The following is a 20,092-nucleotide window of genomic DNA, read 5'->3' on the forward strand; positions in this document are numbered from 1 at the left end:
CCATCCCCGCCCCCTTTCCGATCCCCCCTTTTTTTCCAATAATTTATATAGATTTTTCTTTTTTCTTTTCCCACCTATTTCCATTATTTTTAAATGTATTTCCATCCATTGTTTTATCTTTGCCTTTTAGCCTATTTCGATCCCTTCCCCCCAGCCCAGCCCCACTAGGGCTATGTGTACCTTTATTATCACATTCCTTAGATAATATCACCAGCTTCAACACCTCTTTGTCCTTTTGTCTATGACATCTTTTGGTTATCTCCACCTATCACTGGCCCTCTATCCAGCTCTACCTGTCCCCCCCCCCCCCCCCCCCCCCCCTCCTTAAACCAGCTTATATTTCACCTCTTTTCTATTTTTCCTTAGTTCTATTGAAGAGTCATACGGACTCGAAACGTTAACTGTGTCCCTCTCCGCAGATGCTGTCAGACCTGCTGAGTTTTTCCAGGTACTTTTGTTTTTGTTTTGGATTTCCAGCATCCGCAGTTTTTTGCTTTTATAATAACTGGGTTCTGTTTGATTCCTTATCCTGGCCTCTTATTTTTCTCCCCTCTCTCCAGGAGTTCCATTTCGGGTACCACCATAGTCACGGTAAATTTAATTCATCAGGCACGACTATCATTGGTTTCATTTCAAAACTGCTAAGACTTATTTTGATGTACGTATTGGCCAAGATTGCAGAAGTTCTGAAAATACCCAAAGCTCTGTGCTGTCACTGGGAATGTCCTAGAACAAACGTTCTATAACAAACGTGCTTAAGCCAATGTGCTTTAATTCTGAGAGATTTTAACCGTGCAAAACTCTTTCATTCATCACTTCAAACAGCTGCCACTATAACTACCACCAGTAACAGACCTGTAACCACCAACTCTTCACCCTCCCATTGCACAAGCTCAAAATGCTCCTTCTAGCCACAATCTACATCTGGGGAGAAGAGAAATCGAAATTGAAAATTCCCACCACGATTCCTGCAGTATTGCAGTGAGTGAGGTTGGATATTGCACTGACAGCCTTGCCTTGTAAAAGAAAAGAAGCTATGGGAAATTCTAAAGCACCTTTCACAATTTCAGGACCTCCCAAAATCAATTGAGTACTCTTTTTTTTTTGAATCGCTGTTGTAATGTAGAAAAAGCAGCACAGCAAGCATCCATACACAGCGGCAATTGATCAGAAAACCTGCTTTTGTGATGCAATGTGAGGGGAAATATTGGCCAGGACACCAGGGAGAACTCCCCCTGTTCTTCTATGGGATCTTTTACGTCCAGAGGGAACAGTTAATGTCTCATCTGAGAGACAGCACCTCCAACAGTGCAGCATCTGCTGGTTTAACATCACTTTCTACCTTCTGAAAAAGTACTGTTGCTCAATTCAATCAGCACCTCAGACAGAAGTTGTCATTTTTAATTCTATACTCGCTCCTCTCCCCTTGTTCTGTGGTCCTGCCATTTCTGCTCAGTCCTAGGAAGGGCCCGGTTTTTAAACTTCCAGCTCTAATGAAAAGGTTCGGGAATGAAACAATAGCCAGCCTCTCGAGATGCAGACGGGAGTCGCCAAGTTAAACGTCAAGTGATAAATTCACAGTACTGTTACAATAACTGGTATTAGTAGCTTTGCCAATAATTCTATTAGCTCATTGAGAAACGACTTACATCTTCATCAGCCAACCCTTCCTGCTCCATGGCTTTTTCTAGCTGTACTTGCCTGGAAAAAAAATTTAAAAAAAAGATGCTGTCATCAATTGTGGAATAACTTAATTGGGGGCAGTGTGGTGTGACAGAGGGTGGTTCACGAGACTGCGGAATGCATGACCAGTATTAGTGGCTGAAGCAGAGAGCAACTTTTGAGAATAGGTTTCTCAGATGGTTAATGGAAAGGGGCACAAAGAGATAGGGGAACAGGATGGGGCATATGGGATTAGGACTACTTCTGACATGGAGGATAAGACAACATGGACTGGTTTAACACCTCACCCAAAGGACAGCACCTCTGACAGTGCAGCACTCCCTCAGTACTGCACTAGGAGGGTCAGCCTTGATTTTGTGCTGAAGCGTTGTAACTTCCAAGAGATGGGTCTTCATTCCTGATTACGTCAGCATGTTTCTCCTAATCTAGATTGGATCTTTAGACTGCAGAATTAACGTCAAGATAATTTCAGTTTTGCATTAAGCATTGAAGAAATTGGCTGAGTGGTAGGAGACAGAGAAATGTTAATGGTACTCTAATTGGCAGGATGTGGCTAGAGGTATCCGTAAGGATTTATGTTGGGGGCCTCAACTATTCACTGTACTTATTAACGATTTAGTTAACGGAATAAAAGCTACCTATTCAAATTTGCTAATGACACAAAGATAGGCAGCTCACCAGGAACTCACCAAGCCTCCTTAGACAGCACCTTCCCATGAACGCTACAATCTAGAAGGGCAAGGGCAGCAGGCACATGGGAACACCACCTGGAAGTTCCCCTCCAAGCCACACGCCATCCTGATTTGGAAAAATATCGCTGTTCCTTCACCGTCGCTGGGTCAAATTCCTGGAACTCCCTCCCTAACAGCACTGTGGGTGTACCTACACCACAGGGACTGCAGCGGTTCAAGGCAGCAGCTCACCGCCTTCAAGAGCAATTAGCAATGGGCAGTAAATGCTGGCCCAGCCAGCGAGGCCCATATCCCATGAATGAGCAAAAATAAACATTGTAAGCATAAAATTACCAAGTGATATTGATAGATTAAGTGAATGGGAGAAACCAGCAAATGGATTTCAATGTAGGCAAGTGTGAGATCATCCACTTCAGACCTAAAATGGATGGAACAGGGGTCTTTCTAATGGCAAGAAATTAGAAACAAGGGAGGTTCTGAGAGACTGTGGTGGGGGTCCAGGTACATAGATCATGAAAATATCATGAACAGATACAGAAAATAATCAAAAAAGGTGAATGGAATGCTGGCCTTTCTATCCAGGGGTTTATAGTGTAAGAGAGTAAAAGTCCTGCTGCAGCTATACAAAGCCCTGGTAGGTTATCCAAACCTGGAGTTACTGTGAGCAGTCCTGGGCACCACACCTTAGGAAGAATATATGGACCTTGGAGAGAGCACAGTGTAGATGAGAATGAAACCTGGAATCAAAAGGGTTAAATTATGATGGGAGATTACAGAAGCTATGATTTTATTTCCTGTAACTCAGAAGATTAAGGGGTGATTTTATTGTGGTCTTCAAGAAATTAAGAGGAACAGATAGGTAGAGAGAAACCATTTTCACTGGTTTGGGAATCTAGGACTAGGGAGCACAATCTGAAAATCAGAGCCAAACCTTACAGGAGTGAAGTTAGGAAACACTTCTACACACAAATGGTGACAGAAGTTTGGAACTCTTTCATAAGCAGCAATCGATTCTAGATGCAATAATCATGGGCAATTTTAATCCACATTTTTTTTTATTCGTTTATGGGAGGTGGGTGTCACTGGCTAGGCCAGCATTTATTGCCCATCCCTATGGACGATCCCTTGTTCTGAGGGCATTTAAGAGTCAACCACATTGCTGTGGGTCTGGAGTCACATGTAGGCCGGACCAGGTAAGGACGGCAGATTTCCTTCCCTAAAGGGCATTAGTGAACCAGATGGGTTTTTACGACAATCAACAACAGTTTCATGGTCACCATCAGGCTTATATATTAGGTGAAGCAACTTGGCAAAGGTAACCTAGAGGATGACCTCAAAAGTGTTGCAGGGACAGTTTCTTGGAATGATATGAAACAGCCAATGGTAGTTGGGCCAAGGAACCTGCCCTAAGGATAACTGGCCATGCACCTTGTCGGTGTTTGTGGGATCTTCCTATCTGTAAAATGGCCACTATATTTACAAGTGACAGCATATTATAGTCCATTACAACCTTGGGCAATGTAGGAAGAAAGACACAATATAAACACAATTTTTTTTAAATAGTAGAACATTTACAACATTTTAAATGCTAATTAAATTTTAAAAGAGCCTCAAGGACTGATAGTCACACAAGACAGCGCAGTTGGTTTTTTCACTGACACTGCTGTTAACATAAAACCCGGCTACCAATGTTTAATTGGGTTCTACCACATTGGTGGGAAACTTTAATGTGCTCCTTTACGTGACCCCACAACAATAACCTGATTAGTAAAACTGAAGTCCATGAGATTAAAGGGGCAGTGGCAATGTGGATATGAAATTGGCGAAGGGACAGAAAGCAGAGAGTTAATAGTGAATGTTTGTTTTTTGGGCTGGAGTGAGGTATCCGAGTGAACCAGTTCCCAGGGCTGGTTATTGGAACCATTCCTTTACCTGATCTCTATCAATAACCAGGAATCGGGTGTGCAGGCTAAAATTTCAAAGTTTGCAGATGACACAAAGCTCAGAAACGTAGTAAGCAATGAGGACGACACAGGCTGGTGAAATGGACAGGCACGTGGCTGAAATCAACGTGAAGTGATACCTATAGGGGGTGCACGATCTGGGGGTACACGTGCACAAACCTTTGAAGGTGGAAGGACAAACTGTTTTAAAAATGGGATCCGTGGCTCTAATGTAGAGGTATCAAAATCAAAAGCAAGGAGGTTATATGCCTCAGCCAGCATATTTGATTCCTTTCTGGGCACCACACTTTAGGATGCCAAAACCTTGGACAGGGTGCAAAGGAAATTTCCTAGAATGGCATCAGGGATGAGACACTTATGGAGAAGCTGGGATTATTCTCCATGCAGCAGAGAAAGTTAAGAGGGGATTTGATAGAGGTGTTCAAAGTCATGATAAGATAGGTTTTTAATAGTTCCTTCTTATTCACTGTTTCCATTGTCACGAGAGTCAGTATCCAGGTGATGCAGATTTAATATGATTGGCAGAGGGTGTCATGAGAAAACATTACGAGTTGTCAAAATCTGGAATGCACTGTCTGAAAAGGTGGTGGAAGCAGGTACGATAATAACTTTCAAAAGAGAGTTGGATAAATACTTGAAGGGAAAATATCTGTAGGGCTATTGGGAAAGAGCAGGCAATTAGGGCCATTTCTGTCAAAGAGCCAGCGCATGTACAACAGGCCAAATGGCCTCCTCCTGTGTTGCAACATGATTCTAATTTGCATTTACATAGTGTCTTTAATGTAGCAAAATATCCCAAAGTACTTCACAGGAATGTTATCAGACAAATTTCACACTGAGTCACATAAGCAGACATTAGATGGGTGTTAAGGAGCATCATATAGGAGGAGAGAGAAGGAGAGAGAGGTGTAGAGGCTCAGAGAGGGAATTCCAGATTTCAGGCCCAGAAACTGAAGGTACAGCCTTCAATTGAGGATGGAGAAGAGGCAGAATTACAGGAGCACAGAGACAGTGGAGGTTTGTAGGACTGGAGGAGGTTGGAGATAGGGAGGGATAAGGCTATATGGAGGGATTAGAATAAAAGATGCAAATTTTTAAAAAATAAAAATCAAGGCATTGCTGGACCAGAAGCCAATGTAGGTCAGTGAACATTAGGGGTGAGGTGTGAATGGGCCTACATTCCCAATTTCTGTGTCTGCTTCAGTGTTCCAATAAACAAGGACCTTTTCCGAGCTTTGTAAACTCCCATTGAGCAATTACCATAGTTGTGGTCTCTGGAGTCACAGGAACAGTTAGTGAACCATATCCCCCATGGCCGTATCTACAGATTCAATAGTGGAAACAATTCCACAAATCCCATTCAAAACACCCAGAAGTCATTAATTGATCCCACATCGCATTTCAAACCAGCCCAAACATGACATCATGTAGCCAAAAGTAACATGATCACAGAACCTAAACAGCAGAACAAAAGTTATTGACGACTTAACCAGCAAACAGCCACAGGAAAAAGGGACAGACTAGGACAGAACTAATACCCAACAGAGGATGGATGGTCCAGTTGAGGATTAACACCAGAGAAAAGACTCCAAGAGAAACAGACACCTTTTTCTGAATGAGACACTGAATTAGATGCAAGGCAGCCTATGAGCTGATATGAAGAAAAGTCTGATCACAAAATATGTTAAATTATGTTTCATCAGAATAACATTCAGAACAGGATAGGGAAACAAAAGTAACAAGTTCCAGGAATTAATTTCAGCAAGGTTAAATATCCTAAACTCTTACACCCAACATCATTTATAAAATTAAATTAGACATCGAGCTACAGAAGGTGATACTGGGGCAGACGATCAAAAGCTTGGTCAAAGAGTTCGCTTTTCAGGATGTCTTAAATGAAGAAAGTGAGGTGGGGAGGCTTAAGAATTCGTAGGGTTAGGGGACAACACCCTGCTTTTCTTCAAAATATTGTCATGGGATCTTTTACATTCACCCGAGGGGACAGACAGGGTCCCAGTTTAATGTCTCACCCAAAAGAAGGTTCACCTCTGACAATGCAGCACTCGCCCCAGCACTGCACTGAGGTGTCAGCTCTGATTATGCACTCAAGTCTCTGGAGGGGGACTTGAACCTACAGCGTTTTGACCTCAAGAGGCGAGAGTTCGACCCACTGAGCCATGGCTTGCACCATTAGGTTTAACGGGGCTAGAGACAGGATCTCATGAAGGAATGAGAAAGATACACTCATTGCCCTAGTGTGTCAGCTTACCAGGTAAGGCAAGTAAAGCAAGTCTCTCATTTCAAGCTGCCAGGCTTGCAATGGTTACAAATGTTACAGACAGGGAAGAAGTGTAATTCCTCTTGTAGTCATCGTCCCTTTGAACATTTAATCTCTCCTACCTTCCACCCAATCACAAACTTCCCCGTTTGTTCTCTACCCATCCCCCGCCTCTGTACTTGCTTAAAACGTGTCGCATCTCTTAACGATTTCCAGTTTTCCGAAAGGTCATCGACCTGACATGTTACCTTTCTCTCACCACGGATACTGCCGGGTCAGTGTTTTCCAATATTTTATTTCAGATTTCCAGCAGTATTTTTGTTTCTCTCTTGGAGCCAACTGACCACTTGCAAAACCTGTAACCTTTTCCAGATTTTGCTTTCTCTTTTAAAACTTCTTGTCACTGGGGTCCGAGTCCTGCATTACAGTGCGTGCAAAGGACACTGCATGTGCTCAAAGGGCCCAAGGCATGGTGATGAGCTGGGTAGGTAAGGTATGCACAGTGTTTCTTTTATGCTTGTTTAATAGGATGTGAGCCTTGCTGGTTGCATCAGCATTTATTGCCCATCCCGAATTGCCCTTGAGAAGGTGGTGGGTGAGCTGCCTTCTTGAACTGCTGCAGTCCGTGTGGCGTAGGTACACCCACAGCGCTGTTCGGGAGGGAGTTCCAGGATTTTGACCCAGCGACAGTGAAGGAACGGCCGATATATTTCCAAGTCAGGATGGTGAGTGACTTGGAGGGGAACTTGCAGGTGGTGATGTTTTCATGGGTCTGCTGCCCTTGTCCTTCTTGGTGGCTGGGATCGCAGATGTAGAAAGTGTTGGCGGAGGAGCCTTGGTGAGTCGCTGCTATGCGTCTTGTAGATGGTACACACTGTTGCCACTGTGCGTCGGTGGTGGAGGGAGTGAATGTTGAAGGTGGTGGATAGGGTGCGGATCACACCATCTGCTTGGTCCTAGGCATTGTCGAGCTTGAGTGTTGTTGGAGCCTCACTAATCCAGGCAATTGGAGTGTATTCATGTTCCTTAACTTATGTTTGTTGTTGGTAGAAAGGCTTTGGGCCTCAGCAAACCTTTGATTAGATTTAAGAAGTTCACTTGACACCTGGCTCTGTCTGTACTCCACCCCTGGGCAAACAGCCAGCCCTGCTGCTGACACACTCCAAACCTCAAACCGTCAATAACATCAGCTAAAACCACAGCCTGGACTCCTCCCCTGCGTCTTGTCCCACCAGCATATCTCCACCTCCTACTTATCAAACAAGTGAAACCACAAGTAAATAGATAGTAATGTGCACACATCCCTCGATACTAACTAACTGTTTGAAATCCACCCAGTTTTTTTTTGTGTTTTTTTTATTCATTCAGTGGATGTGGGCTTCGCTGGCTGGGCCAGCATTTATTACCCATCCCTAGTTGCCCTTGAGAAGGTGGTGGTGAGCTGCCTTCTTGAATCTCCTGCAGTCCATGTAGTGTAGGTACACCCACAGTGCTGTTAGGGAGGGAGTTCCAGGATTTTGACCCAGTGACAGTGAAGGAACGGCGATATATTTCCAAGTCAGGGTGGTGAGTGGCTTGGAGGGGAACTTCAAGGTGGTGGTGTTCCCATCTATCTGCTGCCCTTGTCCTAGTTGGTAGTCATCGTGAGTTTGGAAGGCACTGTCTAAGGAGGCTTGGTGAATTCCTGCAGTGCATCTCGTAGATGGTACACACTGCTGCTACTGTGCGTCAGTGGTGGAGGGAGTGAAAGTTTGTGGATGTGGTGCCAATCAAGTGGGCTGCTTTGCCCTGGATTGTGACCAGCTTTTCAGTGTTGTGGGGGCTGCAGTCATCCAGGCAAGTGGAGAGTATTCCATCACATTCCTGACTGGTGCCTTGTAGATGGTGACAGGCTTTGGGGAGTCAGGAGGTGGGTTACTCGTTGCAGGATTCCTAGCCTCTGACCTGCTCTTGAAGCTATAGTATTTATATGGCTAGTCCAGTTCAGTTTCTGGTCGACGGTAACCCCTAGGATGTTGATAGTGGGGCATTCAGTAATGGTAATGCCATTGAAAATCAAGGGACGATGGTTGGATTCTCTCTTGTTGGAGATGGTCATTGCCTGACACTTGTGTGGCACGAATGTTACTTGCCACTTGTCAGCCCAAGCCTGGATATTGTCCAGGTCTTGCTGCATTTGGACATTGACTGCTTCAGTATCTGGGGAGTCATGAATGGTGCTGAACATTGTGCAATCATCAGTGAACATCCCCACTTCTGACCTTATGATGGAAGGAAGGTCATTGATGAAGCAGCTGAAGATGGTTGGGCTGAGGACACTACCCTGAGGAACTCCTGCAGTGATGTCCTGGAACTGAGATGATTGACCTCCAACAACCACAACCATCTTCCTTTGTGCTAGGTATGACTGCAAACAGTGGAGAGTTTTCCCTGATTTCCGACTCCAGTTTGCTAGGACTCCTTGATGCCACACTGTCAAATGTTGCCTTGATGTCAAGGGTAATCAGTTTCACCTCACGAGTTCAGCTCTTTTGTCCATGTTTGAACCAAGGGTGTAATGAGGTCAGGAGCTGAGTGGCCCTGGTGGAACCCAAACTGAGCATCAGTGAGCAGGTTATTGATAAGCAAGTGCCGCTTGATAGCGCTGATGATGACCCCTTCCATTACTTTACTGATGATGGAGAGTAGACTGATGGGGAAGTAATTGGCCGGGTTGGATTTGTCCTGCTTTTTGTGTTACAAAGGACATTAGGATTAACACTGGTGAGAATATCCCACCACTGAGCGTTTGATGAAAAGGGAGAGAAAGAAGGGAGAGAGAGAGAGAGAGAGAGAGAGATAGAGCAAGCAGGGGGAAAAAAAAAGGAAAAAAAAAGAGAAAGACTTGCATTTACACAGGATATCGCAAAGCACTTTACAGGTAACCAAGTACCTTCTGGTGAAGTGTATTCAGTGTTTTGTAGGAAACCCAGTAGTCAGTTTGCACACAGCAGGTTCCCACAAATAGCAACGAAACAAATAACCAGATAATACATTTTTGTAATTTTGGTTGAGGAATAAATTTTGGTCAGGACACCAGGGAATCTTTCTTAACAACTTTGAAATAGTACCATGGCATCTTTTACATCCAGGAGAGGGTTGATTAGGCCTAGATTTAATTTCTCATCTGAACGACAGAACCTCCGACACTGCAGCACTCCCTCAGTGCCGCACAGGGAGCTTCAAGAATTGTTTTGCTTTTGAGTCTTGGCAGTGGGACTAGAACCTGCAGCTTTCTGAAGTAAGAGGGGATTTCCCACTGAATCCAGAGGTTGACACCAAGCACAAGTTGTAGCCTGGTATCTGGACAATCCAAGTCCCAGTGGTTCAGGGCAGTCACTCTGGCTCCCTAAGCAATCTGGAGGGGCAGAAATCTCACGTGAGGCTGGGATTCTTATGGACTCAATTACTCGTAGCCCTACAAGCTGATGATCCAATGGGGCAGATGGGCTGGTGGAAGAACATACCACCTTCCAGGAGCGGAGACAGACGGACCCTGCGAGGGACACCTCTACTTGGGCCGCGGGCTGAGTTTGAAAAATTCCAGGAGTGACATCACAGGGAAACTAAGTTCGTTGGCTGGTGAGACGCTGACGTTAGGGAGCGTGATTAACTATCTTAAAACTAGAAAAACATATCATTTATAAAAGGAGAAGCTACTTGGATTTCAGTACTTCCCTATTTCTAGTGTTCCTTAAATGTTAAATCAAGTCAAAGTGAAATAAAGTAATAAAAGTAAACCAAAATAAGATAAAGTTAGCGTAGGTGTAGTAAAGTTAAATTACTAGTAATTTATTCTACTCATTCTACTTACCCCAAGTTTAATAAATAGTTTTTAGAGTTACGGGATGGCAGGTCAGCTTGGCCAATGGGAGTGCACATCCTGTGGTATGTGTGAAGTCGTGGACACACCATGTGTCCCTGACAAACACATCTGTACCAAGTGTCACCAGCTGCACAAGCTTGAGCTTTGGGCTTTGGAACTTGAGCGGTGGTTGGAGTCCCTGTTGTGCATCCGCGAGGCAGAGGACTACGTGGATAGCACGTTTAGGGAGGTGGTCACACCGCATGTCAGAAGCGTACAGCCAGAAAGGGAATGGGTGAGCACCAGGCAGTCTAAGAAAACCAGGCAGGTAGTGCAGGAGTCCCGAGTCTATCCTGCTTGCTAATCAGTTTTCCACTTTGGATGCTGATGGTTTCTCAGGGGAGTGCAGCCAGAGCCAAGCCTGTGGCACCATGGGCGGCTCAGCTGTACAGGGGGAGGAGGAAGACAAATGGAAGGGCAATAGTGACAGGGGATTCCATAATCAGGGGATCAGACAGGCGTTTCTGCGGCAGTAAAGATGACTCCTAGATGGTGTGTTGCCTCCCTGGTGCCAGGGTGAAGGATGTCACGGAGCAGCTGCAGGAGATCCTTTGAGGGGTGGGGAAGGAAAGAGTGAACAGCCAGGCGTCGTGGTCCACATTGGTACCAACGACATAGGTGGGAAGAGGGATGAGTTCCTGAAAAGCAGGTTTCAGGGAGTTGGAAATGAAAAAGCAGAACCTCAGGAGCACAAATCTCAGGATTACTCCCAGTGCCACATGCTAGTCAGCATAGGAATAGGTAGATTGATTGATTAGGAATAGGTAGATTGATTGATTAGGAATAGGCAGATTGATTTAGGAATAGGTAGATTGATTGATTAGGAATAGGCAGATTGATTGATTAGGAATAGGTAGATTGATCAATTAGGAATAGGCAGATTGATCGATTAAATACGTGGCTGGAGAACTGGTGAGGGAGGCAGGGCTTCAAATTTCAGAGGCATTGGGACCGGTTCTGGGGCAGGTGGGACCTGTACAAGCTGGACGGGTTACATCCTAACAGGACTGGGACTGATATATTTGCTGGGAGATTTGCTAGTGCTGTTGGAGTGGGTTTAAACTAGCTTGTCAGGGGGGTGGCCCAAATTGGAAGAAAGTAAAGTTGACAACAGGAAGTAGTAGTGAGGCCAGAAGGCAGGAGAAACAAAGCAGAGCATTGAGTATGCTTCGAATGCGGAGTGATGTCAAAAAGACAAAGTTAAGGGCACTCTATTGGGAATGCTGTGCACATTCAGGTAAGGTAGATAATCTAAAGGCACAAATAGAGGTAAATGGGTGTGATATAATTACCATTACGGAAACATGGCTACATGGTGACCAAGACTGGGAGCTGAATATTCAAGGATATTCGACGTTTAGGAAGGATGGACAAGGAGGGAAAGGAGGTGGAGTTGTGCTGATAATAAGGGATGGGATCAGTGCATTAGTAAGGGAGGATCTCAGATCAGAAGGACAATGTGTGGAATCTGTTTGGATGGAGCTAAGAAACAGCAAAGGGCAGCAGACATTGGTTGGAGTTGCCAATAATGCTGTGGGAGACGAGTTTCTGGGGTGCGTTAGGGATGCTTTTCTAGAGCAGTGTGTTGAGGAGCCGACCAGAGGACAGGCTATTTTAGATCTAGTATGTAATGAAAAAGGGCTAATTAATAACCCTGTGGTAAAAGAACCTTTAGGGATGAGTTTACATTATGTTTGAAAGTGGGGTAGTTCACTCTGAAGCAAGGGTGTTAAGGTCGAATAAAGGAAATTATGAAGGCACGAGGGGCAAATTGGCTGAGGTGGATTGGGAAAATACAATAAAAGGTGTGACTGTACATAGGCAATGGATAGTCTTCAAACAACTGTTACATAGCTTACAGCACCTATACATTCTCCCAAAAAAGTCAGTCAACCGTGGCTGACAAAGGAAGTTAAAGGATTGTATAAAATTAAAAGAAAAGACTTATAAAGTTGCCAGAAGTAGTAGTAAACCTGAGGATTGGGAGGTTTTAGGAATACAGCCAAGGAAGACCAAGAAACTGTAAAGGGAGAATAGAATTTGAATGCAACCTAGCAAAAAATATAAAAACAGACTGTAAAAGCCCCTATGGGCATGTAAAAAGGAAACATTTAGCTAAGACAAATGTGGGTCCATTATAGACAGAGTCAGGAGAATTAGTTATGGGGAATAGAGAAGTAGCAGAAAAGCTAAATGATTACTTTGTGTCTGTTTTCACTGAGGAAGATACAGGAAATCTCCCAGATTTAGAGATCCACAGGACTAGGGAGGATGTGGAGTTGAAGGAAATTAGAATAAGGAAGGCGGCTGTATTGCAGAGGTCGATGGGTCTGAAGGTTGCTGGGTCCCCCAGGGCCTGATATTCTGCATCCCAGAGTGTTGAAAGATAGTGGATGCATTGGTGATCATTTTCCAAAATTCTATAGATTCTGGAATGGTCCCTGAAGATTGGAAGGTAGCAAATATCACCCCACTATTTCAGAAGGGAGGCAGAGAGAAAACAAGGAACTACAGCCCTGTTAGCCGTACATCAATAGTAGGGGAAATGCTAGAATCTATTATAAAGAATGTGATAAGTGGATATTGGGTAATCATGATCTGATTGGACATTGTCAGCATGGATTTGCAAATGGAAAATCACGTTTGATGAACTTGGAGTTTTTTTTAAGGATGTTACTAACAAAATTGATAAAGGAGAGCTGATGGACATAGTATACTTGGATTTTCAGAAGGATTTTGATAAAATCCCACAGGAGGTTGGTTAGCAAAATAAAAGCACATGAGATAGAAGTCAATATACTGGCATGGATTAAGGATTGGCTAACAGGCAGAAAACAGAGAGTAGAAATAAACAGGTCATTCTCGCTTTGACAGGCTGTGACTAGTGGGGTACCACAGGGATCAGTACGTGGGCCCAGCTGTTCACAATATATATCAATGATTTGGATGTGGGGATCAAATGTAATATTTCCAAGTTTGCAGATGATACAAAGCTAGGTGGGAATGTGTGTTGTGAGGAAGATGTAAAGCGGCTACAGGAGGATTTGGACAGATTTAGTGAGTGGGCAAGAACATGGCAGATGGAATATAATGTGGAAAAATGAGGGGTTATCCACTTTGGTAGAAGGAACAGATGTGCAGAGTATTTCCTAAATGGTAAGAGTTTAGAAAGTGTAGATGTACAAAGGGACCTGGGTGTCCTTGTCCATAAGTCACTGAAAGATAACATGCAGGTGCAGCAGCAATTAGGAAGAATCATGGAATGTTAGCCTGTATCGCAAGAGGATTTGAGTACAGGAGTAGTGAAGTCTTGCTTCAATTGTATAGAAGCTTGATTAGACCACACTGCGCATTCTGGTCTCCTTACCTCAGAAAGGATATTATTGCCTTAGAGGGGGTGCAGTAAAGAATCACCAGGCTTGTTCCAGAGATGGAGGAACTGTCTTGTGAAGAGAGACTGGGGAAACTGGGCCTGCATTCTCTAGAGTCTCGGAGAATGAGAGGTGATCTCATTGAAACCTACAAAATGCTTAAAGGGATAGACAGGATAGATGCAGGTAAGATGTTTCCCCTGGTTGGGGTGTCTAGAACCAAGGGGCACAATTTCAAAATAAGGGGGAAGCCACTTCGGGCTGAAATGAGGAGACATTTCCTCACTCAGAGGGCTATGAGTCTTTGGAAGTGTCTACTCCAGAGGGCCATGGAAGCTCAGTCATTGAGAATGTTTAAGGCAGAGAGTGATAGTTTTCGGATTACCAAAAACATAAAGGGTTATGGGGATAGTGTGGGTATAAGGCACTGAAGGATTGAATGGCGGAGCAGGCTCGACAGTCTGAATGGCATTGTCCTGTTCCTAAGAGGACACGCGCACACACACACAGAGTTGGGGGCAGGGGACCTTTAAGCCTTCGCTGGGGCAAGTGGAATACAACCCTGTAGGGATTGAAAGGATTCCACATGAAGAAACTATTTTGTCTGGTGAGGGAAATCAAGAACAAGGGGGCATCAAATGAGAGTGGGGCCATTGAGGAGGGAAATCAGGAAGGATAATGGAAAGCTGGAACCCCAGGTGCAGTCAGTTGGAGTCTTCAAGATTTGAGCTTAATTTTTGTTGGGCAAAGGTATCAAAGATTATGGATCAAGAACAGGTAAATGGAGTTCACGTCCTGATCCAATTGAATGACAGAGCATGGCTTGAGAGGCTAAATGAACATCTCCTGTTCCTAGGAGCGGGTGCAGACTCTGAGGCAAATAGAAACCCTACAAACAGGTATGTGTTTCTTAGGTTGAATTGGAGTTGCTAAAAACATGGTGATGAGTTCCTGCATGTGTTGGAGGCCCACACTGATTCAGTAAAAGTTGGTGCAGTGACTCTAGGCTATTTACCCATCCTCAGGTTTCCACTTTTCAATTCTGGCCACTGGACTTAAATTAAAAACATCAAGCACTCATGACACAAGTCTACCCCATGTATCCAATATCTCAGGTGGGGGAAATAGGGAGGGATAAATTTTCCAAACTAGAGAATAGACAATAACATAGGGCAGAAATAGATGTTTTAAACTAATAAAAACATTTGGTAGGATATTGCTGAAAAGAGAGACATGCTGCCAAAGTTTTTCATCTTGCACCCACCAGGACAGATGCAAGAACGCGAAATTTCAAACAATCACAACAATTTATACTACAGGAGAGAAAGGGTGCTGATTGGTTAGCAAGTAGGCTCCGATTGCCTGAGGCATTGACATGGAGTATAAATTGTTGCGATTGTTTGAAATTTGGCATTTTTGTGTTTGTCCTGATGAGTGCAAGACAAAAAGCTTCAGCAACATGTCTGTCTTTTCAGTAAGATTCAAGTTCTGTATTATAAAGTGATTGTTTCATTTGATACATATATAAGGGATAACTATTTTGTCTGGTGGGGAATCCAAAATGAGGGGACATAATCATAAAATTAGAGCCAGACTGTTTTGGAGTGATTTCAAGAAGCATTTTCTACACAAAAGGCAGTGGAAAACTGGAACTCTCTTCCCGCAAAAGAGCTCAAGACCCGATTGATAGATTTTTGTTCGGTAAAAGATATCAAGGGGGATATGGTGCAAAGACAGGTGGATGGGGTCACCGTACAGGTCAACAATGATCTTATTGAATGGTGGAACAGGTGAGGGGGGCCAAGTGGTCTCCTAATGTTACCTCATTTCTCTCTCTTCATGCTGTGCGATCAGATTACTGTAGAAATTTTCCAGTGTCAGCTTGGCCACAGTTACTCGCTCCCTTGTGTGATTAGTGATTGGGAAGGATGCTGCAGAGCCACCAATCATCGCCATGGTAACCTGTCAGAGGAGTAAAGAGAAACACCATTAGCACAGAACTGGTCTTCTATTCATTTATATATCACACACATATACATATATATATATATATATATATATATATACACACATACACCCACAACTCAGGCCGACACTTCAGCGCAATACCGAGGGAGTTCTGCACTGGTGGAGGTGCTGCATTTCAGATGAGACAATGAATAGAGGGCCCACTGCCTGTTCAGGTGGACAGGCAACAACATCCAAAGAGAAGGAGAGTTCTCCTGGTCAACCTTCTTCCTCCAATCTACACAGATTAACTGGACATTCATCTCCCTGTTGTCTATGGGATCTTAGTTTGCACAGAATGGCAGCATAGCTACACTGACTGCCTTCCAAAAGAAATTAAAATATCCTAGGATGTCCTGAAAGAAAGCACAAAACAAATGAAAGGTCTTGCTTTAAAAGGCTCAATGACTGTTCTCCTAAAGCATCTATTTACTTTGCTTAACTATTTTTTTTAAAAAAGCAGCAAAACAGTGTCAGCTTCATACTAAATCATACAAGCTGTAAGTCTCTAAAACCTTACTAACACTATGTGATAGATCACGTGTAATTGATTCATCTTGACTAAGCTCCCAATTGAATCAGGGCCTTAGGTGGCATTAATGCCACAACAGCCCAGGAGGCCATTTGGCCCATCGTGCCTGTGCTGGCTCTTTGAAAAAGCTATTCAATTAGTCCCACTCCCCCTACTCTTCCCCTTAGCCCTGCAAAATGTTCCTTTCCTTCACCAACTAATGATTTTTTAAAAAATGCTGCAGAATTAAGACCATCATCACAGTTTCCTCATCAAATTGTTGAGCTTCAAGTTTTAAAATCACTCCCTAATTCTCCCGGAACTATTAAAAGACAGCCATTCATCTGCAACATCCTCCTATTCTGATGAAAGATCATTGACCGGAAACATCAATTTGGTTTCTCTCCTGACCTGCTGCCTGACCTCCTGAGTGTTTCTGCCATTTTGTGTTTTAATTTCAGGTTTCCAACAGCTGCAGTATTTTGCATTTGTAAAACAAAAAAGTGACTTTTAATTAATTCTTTCATTGGTCATCTAGATTGACGCTCCTAATGGTGCACTGAGACAGTTCTACACTGACCTCTCAGGTGTAGAAATCCCATGGTACTATCTCGAAGGACAGGGCATTCTGCCCCAATGTCCTGGGCAATATTTGACCCTCAAAAATATCACTAAAATAGATTGCCTGGTCATTATCAAATTGCTGTTTGTGGGAGCTTGCTGAGTTGAAATTGGCAACTGTGTTTTCTGTATTACAACAGTAACTTCACTTCAGAAGTACTTCATTGGCTGTAAAGCACTTTTAGAAAAGAAAAACTTGAATTTACACAGTGAATTTCAATAGTGCCTTTCACAACCACAAGACATCTCAAAGTGCTTTACAGCCAATGAAGCACTTTTAAGATGTGGTCACTGAGTTATTAAAAAAAAAACACTTTGGGAAGGCCTGAAGTCATGAAAAGTGCCATAGTCTTTCTTTTCCTGTGTGCTCAACCAGAACCTCAAGTGTGCTTCCAACCAAGCTAAACTACGCTGTTAATATCTACAAATATGGACGTTTAAACATAACAAAAGCTGTGAGTAAGAACAAGAGTTCTGACGAAAGGTTATCAATCTGAACCGTTAACTTGGTTTCTGTCTCTAACAAAGTTGTTAGGAGGTTGAAAGCTGTTGAGACAAACAGGACAGAAAGATCTTAAAAGGAGGAGAGAGAGGTAGGAGGGCAGAATGGGTTAGGAGTGAATTCGATAAGGAAAGGCAGCTGAAGCTGTGACCGCCAATGGTGGGGCGATGAGTGTCCCTGATTTTCAAAAGGCCAGACGTAGAGGAGCGCAGATGCCTCGGAAGGTTGTGGAGATTACAGGAGGTGAGGAATGATGAGGCCACGGAAGGATTTGAAAACAAGGATGAGAATTTTTAAACTGCTTCTTTGCTGGACCAGGACCCACTGTAGGTTGGCAAGCATAGGGGTATTTCCAGCATTTTGTGTTTTTAATTTAAATGTAACATCTTTTTAATCTTCCTACTTGCTGCCCTCGTACAGAGATGGACAATGGTTTCTTCCCCACACAAACACACTTTACAATCCAATGGCCACAGTAAATTCTCCACAGTTTTACTTATTCTACTTAGGTTCTGACCACCTCTATCCATTTCTTCACCGAACCAGATTCACCGACGATTGTGCCCATTCACTGTCACTGGGTCAAAATCCTAAAACTCCCTCCCTAACAGCACATGGACTGCAGTGGTTCAAGAATGCAGCTCACCACCACCTTCTCAAGGGGCAATTAGGGATGGGCAATAAATGCCGGCCTAGCCAGCGATGCCCACATCCCGTGAACGAATTTTTTTTAACAATTGCAAGATGTTAAGGATCCAGGTCAGATTTCAGTATCTTGCAGCTCTGACTCTTCCAACACTTTTCTGGCTGGACTATCACTTTGCACATTCCATAAACTTCAGCTCTTCCAAATCTATGCTGCCCACATCCTAACTCGCACCAAGTCCCATTCAACCTTTACCCCTATGCTTGTCAATCTACAGTGGCACCTGGTCCAGCAAAGTAGCAGTTTAAAAATTCTCAGCCTTGTTTTCAAGTCCTTCCACGGCCTCACCGTTCCCCACCTCCTGTAATCTCCACAACCTTTTGAAAATCAGGGATGCTCCTCGCTCCATCATTAGCAATCTTCAGCTGCCTTTCCTTGTAGAATTCACTCCTAACCCATTCTGCCCTCCTACCTCTCTCTCCTCCTTCAAGCCATTTCTGTTCTACTTGTCTAAACAGCTTTTAACCTCCTAACATCTTCGTCATTGGCTCGGTGCCAATTTCTTTTGCCTGATTACCATCCCAAGACATCACAGGAAGGTAAAGAACACTGTATAAATGCAAGCTCTGAAAAAGTCATATTGGGCTCAAAATGTTAACTCTGTCTCTCTCTCCACAGATGCTGCCAGACCTGCTGAGTTTTTCCAGCACTTTCTGTTTTTATTCTATATAAATGCGAGCTGCTGTATAGACAGGCAAGTAGCTTAACAATTTAAACACGAGAACCATTAGAATAATTAGAACCTGGAAGTCATACCAATAAAACCTGAGAACTTGTTCAAATATTTTTCCCTCAAAAATGCCCCAAACATATTTATCAATTTTATATAATCTAACCGGCCTCTTTGAGCCTGTATAAGCAAAAGTGTTAACATTAGCACTTTCTCAATGCTCTTCAAGATTAGCAGCAAAACAAACTCAAGTTGCTTCCTGTTTAGTTACACCTTAAGTGTTCCTGAAAGTTAAATCCTTTTACTTACGCAACATGACAGGGGTACAATGTTGTAGTTTTAATGTTCCTGATCCGGCCTGGATTAATAATTCAGAGAACGTGAGTTTAAATTCCACTATGAGAATTCAGTTCAAAGAACAATTGGAAATAAAAAGCTGCTCTCAGTAAAAGTGACCATGGAGCAGTTTGATTTTTGGAAAAATCCTAGTGGTCCCTTTAGAGAAGGAAACCTGTTGTTCCTGTCTGGGACTCCACAAACCTCACTGACTCTTAAAGAAAGACTTTCATTCCTGTGGCTGTAAAATACATTACAGAACGTCTCAAAGCGCTTTACAGCGAATGAAACGTGGTCGCTGCTGCAATGTGGGAAACACAGCAGCTAATTTATGCACAGCAAGATCCCACACAGGCTCTTCAAAACAGTGGCCATGGGATCATTTAAAGTCAGAGAAGACACCTCATCTGGAAGACAGCCCCCCCGACAGTGCGGTGCCCCCCCCTTCAGGGCCACCCCCCCACCGACAGTGCGGTGTCCCCCCCTCAGAGCCACCCCCCCGACAGTGCGGTGCCCCCCCCCTCAGGACCACCCCCCCCGACAGTGCAGTGCCCCCCCCCCCCACCCAGGCCACCCCCTCCAACAGCACGGTGCCCCCCCCACCTCAGGACCACCCCCCCGACAGTGCGGTGCCCCCCCCCTCAGGACCACCCCCCGACAGTGCGGTGCCCCCCCCCCCTCAGGACCACCCCCCCCCCGACAGTGCGGTGCCCCCCCCTCAGGACCACCCCAGCAACAGTGCGGTCCCCCCCAGGACTGCTCTGTGAGTGTCAGCCTAGGTTTTTGTGCTCAAATCTCTGGGGTGAGACTTGAAGCAACAACTTTCTAGACGGAGCTGAGAAACGCT

At 44.1% G+C, this 20,092-nt stretch overlaps 1 protein-coding gene across 3 annotated transcripts in view; it reads right to left on the reverse strand.

Annotated features, from left to right (window-relative positions):
• Positions 1-20,092, reverse strand: part of LOC144696412 (serine/threonine-protein kinase 38-like) — a 70,108-nt gene that overhangs the window by 29,829 nt on the left and 20,187 nt on the right. For 2 of the 3 annotated variants that reach the window (XM_078567666.1, XM_078567667.1), the window contains exons 2-3: positions 15,715-15,854; positions 1,650-1,701 (exon numbers count right to left, since the gene is read on the reverse strand). In XM_078567666.1, the coding sequence (XP_078423792.1) occupies positions 1,650-1,701; positions 15,715-15,848 (186 nt within the window). In that variant the 5' untranslated portion in view covers positions 15,849-15,854. Of the gene's footprint in view, positions 1-1,649; positions 1,702-3,024; positions 3,079-15,714; positions 15,855-20,092 lie in introns of those variants that run through there. The other variant, XM_078567668.1, reaches the window with a different exon arrangement.

This window comes from Cetorhinus maximus, chromosome 22, assembly GCF_964194155.1.
Source record: "Cetorhinus maximus chromosome 22, sCetMax3.hap1.1, whole genome shotgun sequence".
Taxonomy (NCBI): Eukaryota; Metazoa; Chordata; class Chondrichthyes; order Lamniformes; family Cetorhinidae; genus Cetorhinus; species Cetorhinus maximus.